At 44.2% G+C, this 25,263-nt stretch overlaps 1 protein-coding gene and 1 long non-coding RNA gene across 44 annotated transcripts in view; one reads left to right on the top strand and one right to left on the bottom strand.

Annotated features, from left to right (window-relative positions):
• syk (spleen tyrosine kinase) overlaps positions 1–16,453 on the top strand; it is a 40,989-nt gene extending 24,536 nt beyond the window's left edge. Inside the window, exons 7-14 of one of the 2 annotated variants that reach the window (XM_052525106.1) lie at positions 716–787; positions 3,183–3,264; positions 3,437–3,596; positions 6,068–6,277; positions 8,383–8,572; positions 11,401–11,541; positions 13,404–13,516; positions 15,198–16,453. In XM_052525106.1, the coding sequence (XP_052381066.1) occupies positions 716–787; positions 3,183–3,264; positions 3,437–3,596; positions 6,068–6,277; positions 8,383–8,572; positions 11,401–11,541; positions 13,404–13,516; positions 15,198–15,273 (1,044 nt within the window). In that variant the 3' untranslated portion in view covers positions 15,274–16,453. The remainder of the gene's footprint in view (positions 1–715; positions 788–3,182; positions 3,265–3,436; positions 3,597–6,067; positions 6,278–8,382; positions 8,573–11,400; positions 11,542–13,403; positions 13,517–15,197) is intronic. The other variant, XM_052525107.1, reaches the window with a different exon arrangement.
• On the bottom strand, positions 11,551–13,199 carry LOC127931722 (uncharacterized). 42 transcript variants are annotated; one of them, XR_008142724.1, is made up of 5 exons: positions 13,069–13,199; positions 12,893–12,914; positions 12,629–12,848; positions 11,962–12,335; positions 11,551–11,814 (listed from the first exon to the last, which is right to left on the bottom strand). It is a non-coding gene; the product is annotated as an uncharacterized LOC127931722 (long non-coding RNA). The 42 variants fall into 42 exon arrangements; XR_008142715.1 differs by having other exon boundaries at positions 12,893–12,936; positions 12,981–13,139; XR_008142723.1 differs by having other exon boundaries at positions 12,629–12,826; positions 12,893–12,936; positions 12,981–13,139.
• Positions 16,454–25,263: the final 8,810 nt, after the last annotated feature.

Here is a 25,263-nt window from a genome sequence, read left to right as displayed (position 1 = left end):
AACTTTATTGCCCTTTACTTTATCAAACAAGCACACAACCTATCAATCATGTTTACGCATGATCATGTTCGCACTGTACTGTACTTCTCGATGAAGTACTGAGAAGGAATTCCCCAAATGCTTACCTTCCCTCATCTTTGTGAAATACTTTATTAAAAGGGGAAGTTCAGTGTTTTACAACTTGATGTGAGATGTTTTTCTCACCCTGAATGTAGTCTACGGGCCATGAGAAACTGTAATCCCTGGTTCGGTTTATCTTTAAACAGCCCATAATCCCCAGAAGGAAGTGTTATCTGGGTAAATAATCATCCATGTCTTTTTCCTTACATGAGAACATTTTCACGTAAAAAAAAATCTTAATGAGTTTCGTTTGGTTTCACCCAGTAAACACTGTATAAATTATAGCATTACTTAAAAATGAGCTTGAATGTGAAACAGTAAAAACGCTTTTCCCCCACACAGTGCAAACTTTGCAGATTTGATTGAATTCCAACCCAGTCGTTAAACGGTCTAATGTTACAGGAATACATGGAAAATGGAGAAGAAAAAAAAGAATGCATTGATTGCAGAGCTTTCCGATGAGGGAAAAAAGTGTTTCAGCGTTGCACCTTTTGTTCAGAATATGTGAGCTAACATTTTCCCCCTCAACTAAACAGACTTCAAAATAACCATTTCCCTTTAATAACATGACCCTCTCTGAAACTGTGGTTTCTAGCTATTGGAGGCGGCAGGTGGAATGCTCACCAGAATCAAATCCTACTCCATACCCATACCTGGTCGAAAAAAGGTGCCCTAACACACCTCCTCCCCCCTCTTAACCCCTACAGTGGTACAGTAGGCCTCGTGCATCCCCCAACCCTTAACACTCAAAAGTGTGATTTTTTTTGCTAAAGTGTGGATTGCTACATACTAACACCCCTCTCTGAAACTTACCTGCACTCTTTCCTCCATTCATATCCCCCTCACATTCCCCCAAGAAATGAAAAGTGTGAAGAGATGACCTTAGAAATGTAATCAATTGAATGTAGCCGACTGACTCAGGCTTGATTAAATCCGTATCGTGGAAGTTCTGTGCTATGGAGCTTTTTAATTCTAAAGGCGGTGATTTCCTATTGAGTCCGGCATATGCAACGTTTACCGTGAACGTTGTAACGCTGAACTCCTGCGATACGGAGTTAATCGAGCCCTTAAAGAGACAGTCTGCATGACTGACGTCATCATACACGACAGGTCTTACTACTTACAAACTAACATCTTGCCAATGTGACTGATGTCATCTTGGTGAGTGTACCTTTAATATAGTATCACTGTGCTACCTGATTTTGAGAAAGGCCCATGATAATAAATCAACTAATTACTCATCAACGCAATATGTTCAGACAACATTTGGAATTTCACACTTGTGATTTTTAAAGTGAATTAAATATTTCAATTGACTCGTAGAATTACTTCTGGTTGATGTTCATGTTTATTCATCATGATCTCCAACTGTGAGAATTAATTGTCTTTCTTGACAAGAACTTCATATAGTTTCTTGGAAATTCATAGTTTATAAAGTGATACAATCTTCCTTTATCCAAGGATCTTTACTCTATTTAAATTTTGTTTTACCATTTAATAATTGAGGACTGACCTGAGTCAAACAGACATCATTACAGTCGATTAGAACTTTTACGCCACCTAGAGGTCACGTTGGGTAATTACAAAACCCTTATGGAAACATTAAAGTCTCATAGTACTCCGTAGTGTAGACAGTTGTTTATCAGTGCAAAAAAATGGATGTTGTTTCCATAGAGATGAAGTTGTGAGGAAATGAACCAGTTCAGTTCTTGGTGTTCAGTCCCATGGGATTACATTTCTCAAGTGGTAGTTAAGCTAATGAACGCTTCCTAATTTAGGCATGCCATGCCTTAAAGCAGGGGTAAGGGACAAAATGGTCAGTGAGCTGGCTCTTGGTTACATTTGTTCCCTAGCCCTCCTTCAAATGCATGTGTTTAAAGTTCCTGACATCTGCCCTTGGTTTTCCCTTTTCCCTTCTGCGTGAATCATTCATTCCATTTACTTTGTTGTTGTTGATGCAGAGTCTCTTCTCCTTCATGGATTCCCTTGTAATTGCAGTGTTTCCGCACACTAAGACACAAATCAATGTAAAAAAAAAAGCATTCAGTTGTATATCTACATTGTAGACCTACGTTGATATAACAAGCCTGGCTACCCAAACTCCTTGCTCCGGCCAAACACTATGCCACGTCCTCGGACGTTAGTTTCTTCTCCTCAATTAGTCTGGACCTGAGTACCTCCCCAACAATTATTAGAACGCAAACACGTTCTAACCAATCTGATTGGTCCCAGAAACCGATGGGGTTGGGCCAGAGCCATGACACGTGAATAAGACGGCTGTTTGAAATTCCGTCATTGGCTTTGATACTCTGATTGGTTAGAGGTGATCCAGTCACACTATGTTTTGTACAACAGCCCTCGTTTTGACGTCACCACAAACGACTTTGACGATGGTCCCGGGTATAGAGCAACGGAAAGGATTCCGTTTGAGTCGCCAGGCAACGTGTGATACGATGTACCTTAAGAATACTTTGTGACAGTAGTAAGCTTTTCTCCACATTCACAACATAGTACTTGAGTCAAGGATGTCACTAGGAGAAACATGTCTAATTTAGAGTACACACACTGGAATTAAGAGTTTAATTCCATTTGGAAAATTAGAGAATTTAAAAAAATATTTTTACTCGATAGTAATCTCCAGTGACCCACCCCACCTTTCACCTTTAATCAATCACCTGATGGCATCATCTACAGTGAGATGTGTGAATTTGGAGAAAAAAAACATGTCTTTCTTTCATGCACAACCAAAAAAAGGTATTCAAAGTATTCTGAAGGTGACAAACAATATACCATACTATGTGAAGCTCCCATTTAAAAAACACACAAATGTCAACCATATCAACTGTGGTGTATTTTGATCACTGTAATAAGTGTTCCATGAAGGAGAGAGATTGGTGTTCTGCTTGAGAAGGTCAAAGGGCGTTTATGCTTCTGTGTGTCAATCAATCAACCAACCAATCAAACCATTTCAGGTTACATTCCGGCAGTGCTCTCTCCAAATGATCTATGTACAAACAATATTATCTGTACCTTGACCCCTCTCTCATTGTATCCTGTAATAGGGCAGGGGTGCCTCTCACAGCAAAACCACAGATAATCTCAACCCTTATGACACCAGGGCTCCAAATAATATGGTCAGCAAAGGTGAGTGATGGGAGGGGGTCATGACTTTTGAGACAAATCCTGTTTGGAGTGGCCCACTCTTGTATTCGTGAGATATATATTTTGATGTACTGCTGCAGCCCAAAGTTGTATTGAATTGAATTGAATCGAAATTGATGTTATCACACTGTATGGGGCGTGTGTCTTGTCTCAGAGTCCATGCCAATGGACACAGAGGTGTACGAGAGTCCTTACGCTGACCCAGACGAGCTGAGGACCTCCACTGTGGACCGCAAACAGCTCTTCCTGGAAGATGGAGAGTTGGGCTCTGGGAACTTTGGGACTGTCATGAAGGGCATCTACAAAATGAGGAAGTACGTAACCTTCACAGTTTAAAAGGAAAATATGAATAGCTGTTTCCAATTTCATATTCTTAAAAAAAATGTAAGTGATAGTCCAATAGAAATACAACCTAATATGATTATTATTCATAATATTTCCCATACTTAGAATAGACACCACTGTCAACCTGCCGATACCATTAAACCAGATGTCATAGTTCAGTGACAACAATGATATCATGTCTTCATGCAGGTGATGTAACTGCATAAGGCTAAGCTAGATACTGTTAGCCGACCTCCGCTGCAGTAGCATCTGGTAGCTAATTTAACATTAATAAGAGTTTAAAATGACCCGTTTTTCTGTGTTCATATTTCAGAACAACATATGTATTCTTTTGACATTAAGAATGGTGAAATACATGTATGATGAGGGCAATTACATAAATAGTTATCACTAACACAAACAGGTTTAATAGATTTAAAAAAAAATATATATATATATATATATATATATATAGTATATACAGTATACAGTATATACAGTCAAAGTTTTAGACGCACTTCTCATTCAAGGTTTTTTTTGTAGAAAAATAGTGAAGACATCAAAACTATGAAATAACATATATGGAATCATGCAGTAACCAATCAAAATATATTTTATATTTGAGATTCTTCAAAGTAGCCACCCTTTGCCTTGATGACAGCTTTTCACACGCTTGGCATTCTCTCAACCAGCTTCACCTGGAATGCTTTTCCAATAGACTTGAAGGAGTTCCCACATATGCTGAGCACTTGTTGGTTACTTTTCCTTCACTTTGCGGTCCAACACTTCCCAAACCATCTCAATTGGGTTGAGTTCGGGTGATTGTGGAGGCCAGATCATCTGATGCAGCTCTCCATCACTCTCCTTATTGGTCAAATAGCTCTTACACAGCCTGGAGGTGTGTTGGGTCATTGTCCTGTCGAAAAACAAATTATAGTCCCACTAAGCCCAAATCAGATGGGATGGTGCTGTGGTATCCATGCTGGTTAAGTGTGCCTAGAATTCTAAATAAATCACAGACAGTGTCACCAGCAAAGCACCCCCACACCATCACACCTCCTCCTCCATGCTTTCAATGAAAGAAAAGGACAGTAATGTTACCAGTAAAACAGGAAGCCATGGTTTCATAGGCAATAAGATATTAATTTGTCATCAAAGGAATGTGGGTATTTGGCCAGGCGAAGCGATTTTATGCTCCGACTGACTCCGCTGGTTTTGGCTGGTCTCAGAAAATAATGAGTCCTCATTGTCTGAGGCTGAGTTAAGACCAGGTAAAAATGTATCTGACACCAAGACAAGACCGAGACACTACATTTTTTGTCTTGAGAACGACTGTAGACTGGCCTACAACACTGCTAGCTAGGATGCTGCAGCAGAGGTCAGACAACTAGCTAGCCTCACACATTGGGGAAATAACCTGAAATGATTGATGTCACTAATAGCATCCCTCCCTGTCAAAATAAAGGTAAAGAAATATATATATATATATATATATATGATAGAGGAATTCTAAATTCCTGTATGTTTTATTTCCAAAACCAATTCGCACTCATTTCTAATTCATTAATGAGTTGTAAGTTCATTAATTATGCATGAAGTAGATTGAGACCAGTCTTAAAAGCCAAAGGTAACAGCGTTTATTACAAGAGAGTACTAAACGCATACACATATTTCCACAGGTTATAAACTGAAAATGACATCATCAGTTTCCCACCCTCTCTCCGATTCTCACAAGAGCCCATTGTTTTTAGGTCTGGACTCTCCTTCTACTCCCCCATAAAACTACATTCCAAACTGTCTAAAAGATATACTTTTCTCCACTAATGGAACACCACCCAAACATTTCTTATCTGTCTGAAAAGCTATAGCATCTCTCCCCCTTAAACTCCCCGAGAGGCACAGACAATTAATTAGTTCTGCTTACATTTTCAGTAACAGCCAAGAACCCATGCATTTCATATCATAACATAATAGTATCAGAATAAATGGTTTTAATCAGAAATGTATATATAATTAATCATTTCAACTATAATTTCCTCTATCAATATATAACTGTTAAACTTGTATGTAACAGCTAGTATTTCAGTTAGCTATAAAGTAGCTAGCTTCAAATTCAAGTTTCAACTTTATTTATCCCAGAGGGAAATTGGTTTTGCATCAAGGAGCACGTGAGATGTAAAAACACATATTTAAAAATACACATGAATCACAATGATACTGAGATACTACACACAAAGTGACTACATACAATGCTAGTGCTTCAGGCATGGCAGCCATCAAAATACTGTAAATATACCAATACTAATTATCATCATTAGCAGCAACAATAGTACAAAGTTACATAGAAGGTAAGTAAAGTGCACAATGCACAGTCTGAAAAACATCTCGTCAACATCATAAAAAAAATATGTTGGCCATTAGCTTTCCACTAAGCGGTGACGTCATCTCTCCATCTCCCCAGGACAGAGAAGCCGGTGGCAGTGAAGATCCTGAAGAATGACGACAACAACCCAGCAGTGAAGGAGGAGATGCTGCGGGAAGCCAACGTCATGCAGCAGCTGGACAACCCCTACATCGTCCGCATGATCGGCATCTGCGAGGCCGAGAGCCTCATGCTGGTCATGGAGCTGGCCGAACTGGGGCCGCTCCACAAGTACCTCCAGAGGCACAAGTAAGTTCCCCAGTCAGTATCACTCTTCGGTAGTACTGCACTTCCATCAGTCTGACAATTATGGTGTAAGGCCAAATTCCAAACCTACGTTTTAAAACATCCAAACCAAATTTTTCTAGAATATTTTTTCTGTTGGCATTCATACTTTTCGAGTTCTCACCGCGGTTCAAGCTATTTATCCGTCATCACATTTAAGTAGTTGAATGGCAGCCGCCTACACAGAATTTTCTGGAGTTGCGCGGTCAGGCTGTTCAACCCCTGGAGACAGGAGTTGCGCGGTCAGGCTGTTCAACCCCTGGAGACGGGGGTTGCGCGGTCAGGCTGTTCAACCCCTGCAGACAGGAGTTGCGCGGTCAGGCTGTTCAACCCCTGCAGACAGGAGTTGCGTGGTCAGGCTGTTCAACCCCTGGAGACGGGAGTTGCGCGGTCAGGCTGTTCAACCCCTGCAGACAGGAGTTGCGCGGTCAGGCTGTTCAACCCCTGGAGACAGGAGTTGCGCGGTCAGGCTGTTCAACCCCTGCAGACAGGAGTTGCGCGGTCAGGCTGTTCAACCCCTGGAGACAGGAGTTGCGCGGTCAGGCTGTTCAACCCCTGCAGACAGGAGTTGCGCGGTCAGGCTGTTCAACCCCTGGAGACAGGAGTTGCGCGGTCAGGCTGTTCAACCCCTGGAGACAGGAGTTGCGCGGTCAGGCTGTTCAACCCCTGCAGACAGGAGTTGCGCGGTCAGGCTGTTCAACCCCTGGAGACGGGAGTTGCGCGGTCAGGCTGTTCAACCCCTGCAGACAGGAGTTGCGCGGTCAGGCTGTTCAACCCCTGCAGACAGGAGTTGCGCGGTCAGGCTGTTCAACCCCTGGAGACAGGAGTTGCGCGGTCAGGCTGTTCAACCCCTGCAGACAGGAGTTGCGCGGTCAGGCTGTTCAACCCCTGGAGACAGGAGTTGCGCGGTCAGGCTGTTCAACCCCTGGAGACGGGGGTTGCAGAGCCACGTAACTATGTCACAATGGGCCACAGGACTCTATCCCTTAGAACCCTAAACCCAAAATCATAATCTTAGAGATACACACAGAGGCGTCAAACTCAGTTTATGTAGGTCCTAGTGTCGGCTGTTTTTTTTTTTCTCATTTCAATTTGTGTCCAATTAAGTCCTAGACAACCAGGTGAGGGGAGTTCCTAACTCATCAATTAAGACCTAGACAACCAGGTGAGGGGAGTTCCTAACTCATAATTTAAGACCTAGACAACCAGATGAGGGGAGTTCCTAACTCATCAACTGAGACCTAGACAACCAGGTGAGGGGAGTTCCTAACTCATCTATTAAGACCTAGACAACCAGGTGAAGGGAGTTTCGTATGCATCAATTAAGACCTAGACAACCAGCTGAGGGGAGTTCCTAACTCATCAATTAAGACGTAGACAACCAGGTGAAGGGAGTTTTGTACTCATCAATTAAGACCTAGACAACCAGCTGAGGGGAGTTCCTAACTCATCAATTGAGACCTAGACAACCAGGTGAGGGGAGTTCCTAACTCATCAATTAAGACCTAGACAACCAGGTGAGGGGAGTTCCTAACTCATCAATTAAGGCCTAGACAACCAGGTGAAGGAAGTTTCTAACTCATCATTTAAGACCTAGACAACCAGGTGATGGGAGTTCTTAACTCATCAATTAAGACCTAGACAACCAGGTGAGAGGAGTTCCCAACTCATCAATTGAGACCTAGACAACCAGGTGAGGGGAGTTCCTAACTCATCATTTAAGACCTAGACAACCAGGTGAGTGGAGTTCCTAACTCATCAATTAAGACCTAGACAACCAGGTGAGAGGAGTTCCCAACTCATCAATTGAGACCTAGACAACCAGGTGAGGGGAGTTCCTAACTCATCAATTAAGACCTAGACAACCAGGTGAGGGGAGTTCCCAACTCATCAATTAAGACCTAGACAACCAGGTGAGGGGAGTTCCTCATCAGGGACCTTAATTAATCAATCAAGTAGAAGGGAGGAGCGAAAACCTGCAGACACTCGGTCCTCGATAAATGGAGTTTTACACCTGAGATTATAATTCAGTGTTCAGTGTCACTTACAGCCATTGATCCTGTCCACAGACAGATCTCCATTAAGAACATCACAGAGCTGGTGCACCAGGTTTCTATGGGCATGAAGTACCTGGAGGAGCACAACTTTGTGCACAGGGACCTTGCGGCCAGGAACGTGCTCCTGGTCACCCAGCACTATGCCAAGATCAGCGACTTTGGTCTGTCCAAGGCTCTCACAGAGGAGGAGAACTACTATAAGGTATTCAATTCAGATATAATTATTGTCGTGCCCTTACCCCCTGGCGAAGTTCAAATTGTCTGTGCCTCATCTTCTAAAGTCTATCCCCGCTTTTTTACTTCTAATTGTCCTGTCAGTTCGATCAAATACAGTATGAAAGGAGTTTGCAACTCCTAAAAAGTTATCCCAAAAAAGGACATTATTAGCACATCAACTGAATTTTGACCTTAGTGAACTCTAGGATAACTCTATTGAACCTTTATTGATCCGGATAAAAGCATTTTTTCAAGAGAGACTCTGTCCACATTGACAGTAGGGTGAACAGTTCTACAGTAATTTCAATATAAAATAATTTCTGAGTAACAAGTAGTTAGTTACCTTACTGTGATTATTTTTTTGACAATTTTGAATAAAAACAAACAAAAATAGCTTCTTAGCAAATATCAATTTCTCAAGTATTTAGCTAGGACTGCCAGTCAGTTGTCTGAGTTGGGGAAGGGAAAACTGAAATCCTTTCCCTGATGTTAGATTGGACTCTGCTCTCTAGGGTTAGGATTAATCCATTCCCTGATGTTAGATTGGACCCTGCTCTCTAGGGTTAGGATTAATCCATTCCCTGATGTTTGATTGGACTCTGCTCTCTAGAGTTAGGATTAATCCATTCCCTGATGTTTGATTGGACCCTGCTCTCTAGGGTTAGGATTAATCCATTCCCTGATGTTTGATTGGACTCTGCTCTCTAGGGTCAGGATTAATCCATTCCCTGATGTTAGATTGGACCCTGCTCTCTAGAGTTAGGATTAATCCATTCCCTGATGTGTGATTGGACTCTGCTCTCTAGGGTCAGGATTAATCCATTCCCTGATGTTAGATTGGACCCTGCTCTCTAGGGTTAGGATTTATCCATTCCCTGATGTTAGATTGGACCCTGCTCTCTAGGGTTAGGATTAATCCATTCCCTGATGTTAGATTGGACTCTGCTCTCTAGGGTCAGGATTAATCCATTCCCTGATGTTAGATTGGACTCTGCTCTCTAGGGTTAGGATTAATCCATTCCCTGATGTTAGATTGGACCCTGCTCTCTAGGGTTAGGATTAATCCATTCCCTGATGTTAGATTGGACCCTGCTCTCTAGGGTTAGGATTAATCCATTCCCTGATGTTAGATTGGACTCTGCTCTCTAGGGTTAGGATTAATCCATTCCCTGATGTTAGATTGGACTCTGCTCTCTAGGGTCAGGATTAATCCATTCCCTGATGTTAGATTGGACTCTGCTCTCTAGGGTCAGGATTAATCCATTCCCTGATGTTAGATTGGACTCTGCTCTCTAGGGTTAGGATTAATCCATTCCCTGATGTTTGATTGGACCCTGCTCTTTAGGGTCAGGATTAATCCATTCCCTGATGTTAGATTGGACCCTGCTCTCTAGGGTTAGGATTTACATTTACATTTACATTTAAGTCATTTAGCAGACGCTCTTATCCAGAGCGACTTACAAATTGGTGCATTCACCTTATGACATCCAGTGGAACAGCCACTTTACAATAGTGCATCTAAATCTTTTAAGGGGGAGTGGGGGTGAGAAGGATTACTTTATCCTATCCTAGGTATTCCTTAAAGAGGTGGGGTTTCAGGTGTCTCCGGAAGGTGGTGATTGACTCCGCTGTCCTGGGGTTAGGATTAATCCGCTGTCCTGATGTTAGATTGGACTCTGCTCTCTAGGGTTAGGATTAATCCATTCCCTGATGTTAGATTGGACCCTGCTCTCTAGGGTCAGGATTAATCCATTCCCTGATGTTTGATTGGACCCTGCTCTCTAGGGTTAGGATTAATCCATTCCCTGATGTTAGATTGGACCCTGCTCTCTAGGGTTAGGATTAATCCATTCCCTGATGTTAGATTGGACTCTGCTCTCTAGGGTTAGGATTAATCCATTCCCTGATGTTTGATTGGACTCTGCTCTCTAGGGTTAGGATTAATCCATTCCCTGATGTTTGATTGGACCCTGCTCTCTAGGGTTAGGATTAATCCATTCCCTGATGTTAGATTGGACTCTGCTCTCTAGGGTTAGGATTAATCCATTCCCTGATGTTAGATTGGACTCTGCTCTCTAGGGTTAGGATTAATCCATTCCCTGATGTTAGATTGGACCCTGCTCTCTAGGGTTAGGATTAATCCATTCCCTGATGTTTGATTGGACTCTGCTCTCTAGGGTTAGGATTAATCCATTCCCTGATGTTAGATTGGACTCTGCTCTCTAGGGTTAGGATTTATCCATTCCCTGATGTTAGATTGGACTCTGCTCTCTAGGGTTAGGATTTATCCATTCCCTGATGTTAGATTGGACTCTGCTCTCTAGGGTTAGGATTAATCCATTCCCTGATGTTTGACTGGACCCTGCTCTCTAGGGTTAGGATTAATCCATTCCCTGATGTTAGATTGGACTCTGCTCTCTAGGGTTAGGATTAATCCATTCCCTGATGTTAGATTGGACTCTGCTCTCTAGGGTTAGGATTAATCCATTCCCTGATGTTAGATTGGACCCTGCTCTCTAGGGTTAGGATTAATCCATTCCCTGATGTTAGATTGGACCCTGCTCTCTAGAGTTAGGATTAATCCATTCCCTGATGTTTGATTGGACCCTGCTCTCTAGGGTTAGGATTAATCCATTCCCTGATGTTAGATTGGACTCTGCTCTCTAGGGTCAGGATTAATCCATTCCCTGATGTTAGATTGGACCCTGCTCTCTAGGGTTAGGATTAATCCATTCCCTGATGTTAGATTGGACCCTGCTCTCTAGGGTTAGGATTAATCCATTCCCTGATGTTTGATTGGACCCTGCTCTCTAGGCAAAAGGCCATGGGAAGTGGCCAGTGAAATGGTACGCCCCAGAGTGTATGAACTATTTGAAGTTCTCCTGTAAGAGTGACGTGTGGAGCTTTGGGGTCCTGATGTGGGAGGCGTACACGCTAGGGATGAAACCATACAAGGTACAGTATGTCACCATACAAGGTACAGTATGTCACCATACAAGACACATTACGTCACCATACAAGACACATTACCTCACCATACAAGACACATTACGTCACCATACAAGACACATTACCTCACCATACAAGACACATTACCTCACCATACAAGACACATTACCTCACCATACAAGACACATTACGTCACCATACAAGACACATTACCTCACCATACAAGACACATTACCTCACCATACAAGACACATTACCTCACCATACAAGACACATTACCTCACCATACAAGACACATTACGTCACCATACAAGACACATTACCACCATCACCATACCATAGACACATTACCTCACCATACAAGACACATTACAAGACACATTACACCATACAAGACACATTACCTCACCATACAAGACACATTACCTCACCATACAAGACACATTACCTCACCATACAAGACACATTACCTCACCATACAAGACACATTACCTCACCATACAAGACACATTACCTCACCATACAAGACACATTACCTCACCATACAAGACACATTACCTCACCATACAAGACACATTACCTCACCATACAAGACACATTACCTCACCATACAAGACACATTACCTCACCATACAAGACACATTACCTCACCATACAAGACACATTACGTCACCATACAAGACACATTACCTCACCATACAAGACACATTACCTCACCATACAAGACACATTACCTCACCATACAAGACACATTACCTCACCATACAAGACACATTACGTCACCATACAAGACACATTACCTCACCATACAAGACACATTACACCATACAAGACATTACCACACAAGACATTACAAGACACATTACGTCACCATACAAGACACATTACATCACCATACAAGACACATTACCTCACCATACAAGACACATTACCTCACCATACAAGACACATTACATACAAGACACATTACCTCACCATACAAGACACATTACACCATACAAGACACATTACATACAAGACACATTACCTCACCATACAAGACACATTACGTCACCATACAAGACACATTACCTCACCATACAAGACACATTACCTCACCATACAAGACACATTACCTCACCATACAAGACACATTACGTCACCATACAAGACACATTACCTCACCATACAAGACACATTACCTCACCATACAAGACACATTACGTCACCATACAAGACACATTACCTCACCATACAAGACACATTACCTCACCATACAAGACACATTACCTCACCATACAAGACACATTACCTCACCATACAAGACACATTACCTCACCATACAAGACACATTACCTCACCATACAAGACACATTACGTCACCATACAAGACACATTACCTCACCATACAAGACACATTACCTCACCATACAAGACACATTACGTCACCATACAAGACACATTACGTCACCATACAAGACACATTACGTCACCATACAAGACACATTACGTCACCATACAAGACACATTACCTCACCATACAATACACATTACGTCACCATACAAGACACATACAACTCAATATTAGGAAGGTGTTCTTAACAACACATCCTTTGGCCTTTATTTGACATAATGACACCTTAAGTGAAAGCTTATCTAATAGTCTGAGTCTCCTGTCGTGTAGTAGCCGTCAGTCAAAGCACTTTTGCAACACGTGTACGTGTTCCAAAATGGCACCCTATTCACTACATAGTGCACTACTTTTAAACTATAGCCCTGGTCAAAAGTAGTGCACTACGTAGGGAATAGAGTGCCATTTGGGACTGCCTCTGTCTGGTATGCCATCAGTGTGTGAATGGTGTCATTATGTCACCCTCTGTGCCCCCCAGGGCATGAAAGGAAATGAGGTGATCCAGATGATCGAGAATGGTGAGCGTATGGACATCCCCCCCAACTGTCCCGCGGAGATGTATGACCTCATGAAGAAGTGCTGGACATACAAGTGAGTGATGATGGGAGCCCAAATTACAGATCTAGAATCAGATTACCCGGGAATCAGAAGGGAATTATAACTATGAGGAGTATGAATAATATCTAACCCTGGTTCAGTAGTTAGGAGGTCAAATCTAACACTGACCTTAGAACAGGGTTTTCGAAGAAACTGTAGCCTATCTGTGGAAAGAAAATATAATCCAAAACCTTGTTACAATTTCCATACAGTATGACAATGGAGAAAGGGAGATATCAGAACTATCCCATAATTTACAAGCAATATTGTATTCTGAGGCAGTAGTGGGAAAAACTACTCAATAGTCCTACTTGAGTAAAAGTAAAGATACCTTAACAGAAAATGACTCAAATAAAATTGAAAGTCACCCAGTAAAATACTACTTGAGTAAAAGTCTAAAAGTATCTGGTTTTAATTGTACGTAATTACAGTGGTAGAAAAAGTACTTCATTTTTTTATACAAAGTAAAAGTAAAGGCTATACATCAAATTCCTTTATATTAAACAAATCGCACAATTTGTGTATTATTGTTAATTACTGACAGACAGAGGCACACTCCAACACTCAGACATCATTTACAGACACAGTATTTGTGTTTAGTGAGTCTGCCAGATCAGAGACAGTGTTTGTGTTTAGTGAGTCTGCCAGATCAGACACAGTATTTGTGTTTAGTGAGTCTGCCAGATCAGACACAGTATTTGTGTTTAGTGAGTCTGCCAGATCAGAGACAGTCTTTGTGTTTAGTGAGTCTGCCAGATCAGAGACAGTCTTTGTGTTTAGTGAGTCTGCCAGATCAGAGACAGTCTTTGTGTTTAGTGAGTCTGCCAGATCAGAGACAGTATTTGTGTTTAGTGAGTCTGCCAGATCAGAGACAGTCTTTGTGTTTAGTGAGTCTGCCAGATCAGACACAGTATTTGTGTTTAGTGAGTCTGCCAGATCAGACACAGTATTTGTGTTTAGTGAGTCTGCCAGATCAGAGACAGTCTTTGTGTTTAGTGAGTCTGCCAGATCAGACACAGTATTTGTGTTTAGTGAGTCTGCCAGATCAGACACAGTATTTGTGTTTAGTGAGTCTGCCAGATCAGAGACAGTATTTGTGTTTAGTGAGTCTGCCAGATCAGACACAGCATTTGTGTTTAGTGAGTCTGCCAGATCAGACACAGTATTTGTGTTTAGTGAGTCTGCCAGATCAGAGACAGTATTTGTGTTTAGTGAGTCTGCCAGATCAGAGACAGTATTTGTGTTTTGTGAGTCTGCCAGATCAGACACAGTATTTGTGTTTAGTGAGTCTGCCAGATCAGAGACTGTAGGGATAACAAAGTGTTATATTGACAGGTGCCATAATTCTGTCCTGCTTGAGCATTCTAAATGTAACGAGTACTTTTAGGTGTCAGGGAAAGTGTATGGAGTAAAAAGTACATTATTATATTTAAGAATGTAGTGGAGTAAAAGTAAAAGTTGTCAAAAATATAAATAGTAAAGTACAGATACCAAAAAAAAACGACTTAAGTAGTATTTTAAAGTATTTATATTTAAGTAATTTACACCACTGTTCTGAGGCAAAAGTGGATATGACTATCTGGATATTATTGTTGCTTATCTGGCATCTTGTTGATGCTATAGCTCTGGTATAGTACACTATACTGTGCACTTATCGTTTGTTTATCTCCTACAGGGCGGATGAAAGGCCTGGATTTGCGGTTGTTGAGCCCAGACTGAGGGATTACTACTATGACATATCGTCACAATGATCGGTCACCTCAATCAGCAACCACTGGAGTGTAAAGAGCATTTGACTCTGGACCTCAGGAGATACTGCTGCTGTTGGGTGCGCGTGTTTTGCTCTTGGCACCGGTGGCTTCTTGGGAGTTCCTCTCAATAAAGTGTTATTAAAACCGAGAAACCTGATTAGTATAGATTTAAAGATTGAACATATTGTAAATCGATTACAAATATCAGTTTTAAACAATGTTGGAAAATGAAGAAAAATATATTTAAAACCACTTGATTGAAACACACATTAATATTTTAGTCATTTAGCAGACGTTCTTATCCACAGCGACTTACGTTTAGTGCGTTCATCTTGAGATAGCTAGGTGGGACAACCATACATCACAGTCATAGTAAGTACATCTTTCCTCAATAAAGTAGCTATCAGCAAAGTCAGAGCTTGTAAGGGGGAATAAGCTATTGTGGGGGGTGGGAGGAGGGATGTTGTGTGATTATTTAAGGTACTCTTTGAAGAGGTAGGGTTTTTGGGAAGTTGGGCAGGGACTCTTGCTGTCCTAGCTTCAGGGGAAGCTGGTTCCACAATTTGGGTGCCAGGACATAAAAGAGCTTTGAATATGTTTTTGTTCTGGTTAATGTACAATAAAAAGGGTCCAGGTGATTTTATTTATTTTATCATTACTTTTCTACTTCTCTTTTTTGACATTTAAAAACATATATATATTTTATGATTCTTCTGGAGTTATGTATCAAAATGCTTCCACATTTTCCTCAGGATGTTATGTTCTGTTTTCCTCACACATGTTGTATAATCCAACGGGCGAAGATATATCTGATGTAAATTATAACATATGTGGTCCTTCTGTAGCTCAGTTGGTAGAGCATGGCGCTTGTAACGCCAGGGTAGTGGGTTCGATCCCCGGGATCACCCATACGTAGAATGTATGCACACATGACTGTAAGTCGCTTTGGATAAAAGCGTCTGCTAAATGGCATATATTATTATTATATATTATATATATATAACATTCTGGTTAAATACATTCTGATGAGAATTGTAATTTAGTGCAACAACAACAACAAAAATGTATCAATACAATTATTTTAGACTGTCTCACTGTCTTTGAATTGATTTGACAAGAAATAGAACCGAGGGAGAACGTTCAACATCACCGATTGAACAAAATAAAATTATTATTAATTTTTGTGTTTCATACATGGCAATTGAATTCTAAAATATATTGTCATGTACTGTAGAATGGTGTTATGGGACCACCTGCAACATGTGGGCTGGAGTTTTACTGTACATCAGCCGTCATAGAAATAGAGGCTCTATTGCACGTTTGTCACTTACCTTAGCTACGGTTTAAGAACGATTCCACTAAAACGGGGAACTTTGTTGGCTTAACATGTGTGAGGTTAAACCTGACTGCTCTGTCCACACAGGAGTGAGTTCAGCTGAGTGGGCTTAAACCCCTTTTGATGGCTAAAGCATAGCTATGCTAACAACACATTACATTTACATGTAAGTCATTTAGCAGACGCTCTTATCCAGAGCGGTTTACAGTTAGTGTCTTCATCTTAAGATAGCGAGGTGAGACAACTACATATCACAGTCGAAGTAAGTACATTTTTCCTCAATAAAGAAGTCAGTGCTAGTAGGAAAAGACAAATGCATTTTATTTGTATTTTTTTTGGGGGGGGGGTACAACAGATATCTTGTTTAAGTTGCTCTAGATCTCACGATCCCACTAACGCCCACCATTGACGTCACAGCTCCCTCTAGCGGCAGTAGTGTGCCTGGATTAAGACCTGCGCCTCTCCCTGCGTGAGGAAAGGTTGTACTCTACAAATGTTGCACAATTTGAACCTGCAGAAGCGAGTCACTGTTTTGCAGAGAACAATAGGGTATTGTCCAGGGTCACGCCAAGGTCCTTTGCACTCTGTGAAGGGGACACCGTGGAGTTGTCAACCGTGATGGAGAGGTGTTGGAGCGGGCAGGCCTTCCCCGGGAGTCAGAGCAGCTCCATGTTGTTGAGATTGAGATTGAATTAGTGGGCCGACATGCAATCTGAGATATCTGGCAGGCACGCAGAGATGCGTGTCGCCACCTGGGTGTCAGAAGGGGGGAATGACAAAAGTAGTTGAGTGTCAACTGCATAGCAACGATAGGAGAGACCGTGTGAGGATATGATGGAGAAAAGGGGAGAGGGCCAAGAACCATACCCTGGGGGACACCAGTAGTGAGAGCACGTGGTGCAGACACATATCCTCTCCAAGTCACCTGGAAGGTGCGGCCTGCCAGGTAGGATGCAATCCAAGAGTGTGCAGATCCTTAGACGCTCAGCCCTGAGAGGGTGGAGAGGAGGAGCTGATAGAGCCTTAGACACCCAGCCCTGAGAGGGTGGAGAGGAGGAGCTGATAGAGCCTTAGACACCCAGCCCTGAGAGGGTGGAGAGGAGGAGCTGATAGAGCCTTAGACACCCAGCCCTGAGAGGGTGGAGAGGAGGAGCTGATAGAGCCTTAGACGCCCAGCCCTGAGAGGGTGGAGAGGAGGAGCTGATAGAGCCTTAGACGCCCAGCCCTGAGAGGGTGGAGAGGAGGAGCTGATAGAGCCTTAGACACCCAGCCCTGAGAGGGTGGAGAGGAGGAGCTGATAGAGCCTTAGACATCCAGCCCTGAGAGGGTGGAGAGGAGGAGCTGATAGAACCTTAGACACCCAGACCTGAGAGGGTGGAGAGGAGGAGCTGATAGAGCCTTAGACACCCAGCCCTGAGAGGGTGGAGAGGAGGAGCTGATAGAGCCTTAGACACCCAGCCCTGAGAGGATGGAGAGGAGGAGCCGATAGAGCCTTAGACACCCAGCCCTGAGAGGGTGGAGAGGAGGAGCTGATAGAGCCTTAGACACCCAGCCCTGAGAGGGTGGAGAGGAGGAGCTGATAGAGCCTTAGACACCCAGCCCTGAGAGGATGGAGAGGAGGAGCCGATAGAGCCTTAGACACCCAGCCCTGAGAGGGTGGAGAGGAGGAGCCGATAGAGCCTTAGACACCCAGCCCTGAGAGGGTGGAGAGGAGGAGCTGATAGAGCCTTCGACACCCAGCCCTGAGAGGGTGGAGAGGAAGAGATGATAGAACCTTAGACACCCAGCCCTGAGAGGGTGGAGAGGAGGAGCTGATAGAGCCTTAGACACCCAGCCCTGAGAGGGTGGAGAGGAGGAGCTGATAGAGCCTTAGACACCCAGCCCTGAGAGGGTGGAGAGGAGGAGCTGATAGAGCCTTAGACACCCAGCCCTGAGAGGATGGAGAGGAGGAGCCGATAGAGCCTTAGACACCCAGCCCTGAGAGGGTGGAGAGGAGGAGCTGATAGAGCCTTAGACACCCAGCCCTGAGAGGGTGGAGAGGAGGAGCTGATAGAGCCTTAGATACCCAGCCCTGAGAGGGTGGAGAGGAGGAGCTGATAGAGCCTTAGACACCCAGCCCTGAGAGGGTGGAGAGGAGGAGCTGATAGAGCCTTAGACACCCAGCCCTGAGAGGGTGGAGAGGAGGAGCCGATAGAGCCTTAGACACCCAGCCCTGAGAGGATGGAGAGGAGGATCGGATAGAGCCTTAGATACCCAGCCCTGAGAGGGTGGAGAGGAGGAGCTGATAGAGCCTTAGACACCCAGCCCTGAGAGGGTGGAGAGGAGGAGCTGATAGAGCCTTAGACACCCAGCCCTGAGAGGGTGGAGAGGAGGAGCCGATAGAGCCTTAGACACCCAGCCCTGAGAGGATGGAGAGGAGGATCGGATAGAGCCTTAGACACCCAGCCCTGAGAGGGTGGAGAGGAGGAGCTGATAGAGCCTTAGACACCCAGCCCTGAGAGGATGGAGAGGAGCCGATAGAGCCTTAGACACCCAGCCCTGAGAGGATGGAGAGGAGGAGCCGATAGAGCCTTAGACACCCAGCCCTGAGAGGGTGGAGAGGAGGAGCTGATAGAGCCTTAGACACCCAGCCCTGAGAGGGTGGAGATGAGGAGCTGATAGAGCCTTAGACACCCAGCCCTGAGAGGGTGGAGAGGAGGAGCTGATAGAGCCTTAGACACCCAGCCCTGAGAGGGTGGAGAGGAGGAGCTGATAGAGCCTTAGACACCCAGCCCTGAGAGGGTGGAGAGGAGGAGCTGATAGAGCCTTAGACACCCAGCCCTGAGAGGATGGAGAGGAGGAGCCGATAGAGCCTTAGACACCCAGCCCTGAGAGGGTGGAGAGGAGGAGCTGATAGAGCCTTAGACACCCAGCCCTGAGAGGGTGGAGAGGAGGAGCTGATAGAGCCTTAGACACCCAGCCCTGAGAGGGTGGAGAGGAGGAGCTGATAGAGCCTTAGACACCCAGCCCTGAGAGGGTGGAGAGGAGGAGCCGATAGAGCCTTAGACACCCAGCCCTGAGAGGATGGAGAGGAGGATCGGATAGAGCCTTAGACACCCAGCCCTGAGAGGGTGGAGAGGAGGAGCTGATAGAGCCTTAGACACCCAGCCCTGAGAGGATGGAGAGGAGGAGCCGATAGAGCCTTAGACACCCAGCCCTGAGAGGGTGGAGAGGAGGAGCTGATAGAGCCTTAGACACCCAGCCCTGAGAGGATGGAGAGGAGCCGATAGAGCCTTAGACACCCAGCCCTGAGAGGGTGGAGAGGAGGAGCTGATAGAGCCTTAGACACCCAGCCCTAAGAGGATGGAGAGGAGGAGCCGATAGAGCCTTAGACACCCAGCCCTGAGAGGGTGGAGAGGAGGAGCTGATAGAGCCTTAGGCACCCAGCCCTGAGAGGGTGGAGAGGAGGAGCTGATAGAGCCTTAGACACCCAGCCCTGAGAGGGTGGAGAGGAGGAGCTGATAGAGCCTTAGACACCCAGCCCTGAGAGGATGGAGAGGAGCCGATAGAGCCTTAGACACCCAGCCCTGAGAGGGTGGAGAGGAGGAGCTGATAGAGCCTTAGGCACCCAGCCCTGAGAGGGTGGAGAGGAGGAGCTGATAGAGCCTTAGACACCCAGCCCTGAGAGGGTGGAGAGGAGGAGCTGATAGAGCCTTAGACACCCAGCCCTGAGAGGGTGGAGAGGAGGAGCTGATAGAGCCTTAGACACCCAGCCCTGAGAGGGTGGAGAGGAGGAGCTGATAGAGCCTTAGACACCCAGCCCTGAGAGGATGGAGAGGAGCCGATAGAGCCTTAGACACCCAGCCCTGAGAGGGTGGAGAGGAGGAGCCGATAGAGCCTTAGACACCCAGCCCTGAGAGGGTGGAGAGGAGGAGCTGATAGAGCCTTAGGCACCCAGCCCTGAGAGGGTGGAGAGGAGGAGCTGATAGAGCCTTAGACACCCAGCCCTGAGAGGGTGGAGAGGAGGAGCTGATAGAGCCTTAGACACCCAGCCCTGAGAGGATGGAGAGGAGGAGCTGATAGAGCCTTAGACACCCAGCCCTGAGAGGGTGGAGAGGAGGAGCCGATAGAGCCTTAGACACCCAGCCCTGAGAGGGTGGAGAGGAGGAGCTGATAGAGCCTTAGACACCCAGCCCTGAGAGGATGGAGAGGAGGAGCTGATAGAGCCTTAGACACCCAGCCCTGAGAGGGTGGAGAGGAGGAGCTGATAGAGCCTTAGACACCCAGCCCTGAGAGGGTGGAGAGGAGGAGCTGATAGAGCCTTAGACACCCAGCCCTGAGAGGGTGGAGAGGAGGAGCCGATAGAGCCTTAGACACCCAGCCCTGAGAGGGTGGAGAGGAGGAGCTGATGGTTAACGGCAGCGGATGGAAATAGGAGGATGAGAAGAGGAGAGAGAGTCAGCATTGGCAGTGCGGGGATCATCTGTGACACAGAGGCTGAACAGACTCAGTTGAGTGACCCGTCTTGAAACATGACTGGTTAGTGTCAAGAGAGAGATAGCGAGAGCGGTGGTCAGAAACAGCATTTTCAAGTGTTTTGGAAAGAGAAGAAAGAAGGGATACTGATCTGTAGTTGGAATCAGAGGGTTCGAGTGTTCGTTTGTTGAGGAGGGGAGCGACTTTTTGAAGTATGCAGCCAGGGGTCAGGGATGAGTTGATGAGGGACGTGATCGTCTAGAGAAGGGGAGTGATGATGGGGTTGAGTGGGCAGGATGTCGAGCGGCTGGACATCATTAGTTGCAGGATGTTCAGCACTATGGCGCTAGGTTCAGCACTATGGCGCTATGTTCAGCACTATGTTCAGCACTATGTCGCTATGTTCAGCACTATGGCGCTATGTTCAGCACTATGGCACTATGTTCAGCACTATGGCACTATGTTCAGTACTATGTTCAGCACTATGGCGCTATGTTCAATACTATGTTCAGCACTATGGCACTATGTTCAGTACTATGTTCAGCACTATGGCACTATGTTCAGTACTATGTTCAGCACTATGGCACTATGTTCAGTACTATGTTCAGCACTATGGCACTATGTTCAGTACTATGTTCAGCACTATGGCACTATGTTCAGTACTATGTTCAGCACTATGGCACTATGTTCAACACTATGGCGCTATGTTCAGCACTATGGCGCTATGTTCAGCACTATGGCGCTATGTTCAGCACTATGGCACTATGTTCAGCACTATGGCACTATGTTCAGCACTATGGCACTATGTTCAGTACTATGTTCAGCACTATGGCACTATGTTCAGTACTATGTTCAGCACTATGTTCAGCACTATGGCACTATGTTCAGCACTATGGCACTATGTTCAGCAATATGTTCAGTACTATGTTCAGCACTATGTTCAGCACTATGGCACTATGTTCAGCACTATGTTCAGCACTATGTCACGATGTTCAGTACTATGGCACTATGTTCAGCACTATGGCACTATGTTCAGCACTATGCACAACACTGCCTTCGGGAAGTATTCAAACCCCTTGACTTTTTCCACATTTTGTTATGTTACAGCCTGAATTATAACATGGATAAAAAATTCTAACAAATCTCAGAAATCTACACACAATACCCCATAATGACTAGAGGTCGACAGATTAATCGGAATGGCCGATTAATTAGGGCCGATTTCAAGTTTTCATAACAATCAGAAATCTGTATTTTTGGACACCGATTTGTCAGATTTTTTTTGGTATATAATTTTTTAACACCTTTATTTAAACTAGGCAAGTCAGGTAAGAACACATTCTTATTGTCAATGATGGCCTAGGAACGGTGGGTTAACTGCCTTGTTCAGGGGCAGAACAACAGATTTTTACCTTGTCAGCTCAGGGATTCAATCTTGCAACCTTATGGTAAACTAGTCCAACGCTCTAACCACCTGCTTTACATTACACTCCACGAGGAGCCTGTCTGTTACACAAATGTAGTAAGAAGCCAAGGTAAGTTGCTAGCTAGCATTAAACCTATCTTATAAAAAACAATCAATCAATCAATCATAATCACTAGTTAACTACACCTGGTTGATGATATTACTAGTTTATCTAGCGTGTCCTGCGTTGCATATAATCGATGCGGTGCGTATTCGTGAAAAAGGACTGCTGTTGCTCCAACGTGTACCTAACCATAAACATCAATGCCTTTCTTAAATATTGCCTGCTAACATGAATTTATGTGTTAATCTGTTATAATTTAGTCAATGATTTGGTCGATCAGTCTGACTGAGCGATGGTAGGCACCAGCAGGCTTGTAAGCATTCATTCAAACAGCACTTTTGTGCGTTTTGCAAGCAGCTCTTCGCAATGCTTCAAGCATTGCGCTGTTTGTGACTTCAAGCCTATCAACTCCCGAGATTAGGCTGGTGTAACCAATGTGAAATGGCTAGCAAGTTAGTGGGGTGCGCGCTAATAGCGTTTCAAACGTCACTCGCTCTGAGACTTGGAGTAGTTGTTCCCCTTGCTCTGCAAAGGCCGCGGCTTTTGTGGAGCGATGGGTAACGCTGTCGTCGATGTGTTCCTGGTTCGAGCCCAGGAAGGAGCGAGGAGAGGGACGGAAGCTATACTGTTACACTGGCAATACTAAAGTGCCTATAAGAACATCCAATAGTCAAAGGTACATGTATATGAAATACAAATCGTATAGAGAGAAATAGTCCTATAACTCCTATAATAACTACAACCCAAAACTTCTTACAAACCAAATCAAATCAAATTTTATTTGTCACATACACATGGTTAGCAGATGTTAATGCGAGTGTAGCGAAATGCTTGTGCTTCTAGTTCCGACAATGCAGTAATAACCAACGAGTAATCTAACTAACAATTCCAAAACTACTACCTTATACACACAAGTTTAAAGGGATAAAGAATATGTACATAAAGATATATGAATGAGTGATGGTACAGAACGGCATATGCAAGATGCAGTAGATGGTATCGAGTACAGTATATACATAACATATGAGATGAGTCTGTAAACAAAGTGTTTACCTATGAATATTGAAGACTCATGTTAAAAGGAACCACCAGCTTTCATATGTTCTCATGTTCTGAGCAAGGAACTTAAAAGTTAGCTTTCTTACATGGCACATATTGCACTTTCACTTTCTTCTCCAACACTTTGTTTTTGCATTATTTAAACCAAATTGAACATGTTTCATTATTTATTTGAGGCTAAATTGATTTTATTGATGTATTATATTAAGTTAAAATAAGTGTTAATTCAGTATAGTTGTAATTATCATTATTACAAATACATTTTAAAAATCGGCCTATTAATCGGTATTGCCTTTAATTGATCCTCCAATAATTGGTATCGGTATCGGAGTTGAAAAATCATAATCGGTAGACCTCTAATCATGACAAAGCTAAATGTTTGCTAGTAAAAAATAAATAAGCACAAATACATTATTTACACAAGTATTCAGACCCTTTGCTATGAGACTTGAAATTGAGATCAGGTCCATCCTGTTTCCATTGATCATCCTTGAGATTTTTCTACAACTTGGAGTCCACCTGTGGTAAATTAAATTGATTGGACATGATTTAGAAAGGCACACACCTGTCTATATAAGGTCCCACAGTTGAAAGTGCATGTCAGATCAAAACCCAAGCCATGAGGTTGAAGGAATTGTCCGTAGAGCACTGAGACAGGATTGTGTCGAGCCACAGATCTGGGGAAGGGTACCAAAACATTTCTGCAGCATTGAAGGTCCCCAAGAACACAGTTGCCGACCACACTGAGCTATCTGGGGAGAAGGGCCTTGGTCAGGTAGGTGACCAAGAACCCGATGCTCACTCAGACAGAGGTCTAGAGTTCCTCTGTGGAGATGGGAGAACTTTCCAGAAGGACATCCATCTCTGCAGCACTCCACCAATTAGGCCTTTATAGTAGAGTGGTCAGACGGCAGCCACTCCTCAGTAAAAGGCACAGGACAGCCCACTTCGAGTTTGCCAAAAGGCACCTAAAGCACCTCTGGTCTGATGAAACCAAGATTTATTTGGCGTAAATACCAAGCATCACATCTGCAGGAAACCTGGCATGCCTACGGTAAAGCATGGTGGTGGCAGCATCATGCTGTGGGGATGATTTTCAGTGGCAGGGACTGGGAGACTAGTCAGGATCGAGGCAAAGACGATCAGAGCAAAGTACAGAGAGATCCTTGTTGAAAATCTGCTCTAGAGCGTTCAGGACCTCAGACTGGGACGAAGGTTCACCTTCCAACAGGACAACGACCCTAAGCACACAGCTAAGACAACGGAGGAGTGGCTTCGGGACAAGTCTCTAAATATACTTGAGTGGCCCAGCCAGAGCCCGGACGTGAACCTGATCGATCATCTCTAGAGAGACCTGAAAATAGCTGTGCAGCAACGCTCACCATCCAACCTGACAGATCTTGAGAGGATCTGCAGAGAAGAATGGGAGAAACTCCCCAAATACAGGTGTGCCAAGCTTGTAGCGTCATACCCAAGAAGACTTGATGCTGTAATCGCTGCCAAAGGTTTCTTCAACAAAGTACTGAGTAAAGGGTGTGAATATGTAAATGTGATATTTCTGTTTTGTATTTGTAATAAATTAGTAACATTTTCAAAAAAACTGTTTTTGAT

This window comes from Oncorhynchus keta, chromosome 9 (genome assembly GCF_023373465.1).
Source record: "Oncorhynchus keta strain PuntledgeMale-10-30-2019 chromosome 9, Oket_V2, whole genome shotgun sequence".
In the NCBI taxonomy this organism is placed as follows: domain Eukaryota; kingdom Metazoa; phylum Chordata; class Actinopteri; order Salmoniformes; family Salmonidae; genus Oncorhynchus; species Oncorhynchus keta.
Note: the sequence above shows the minus strand (reverse complement) of the source record. Positions and strands in the feature narration are given on the sequence as shown.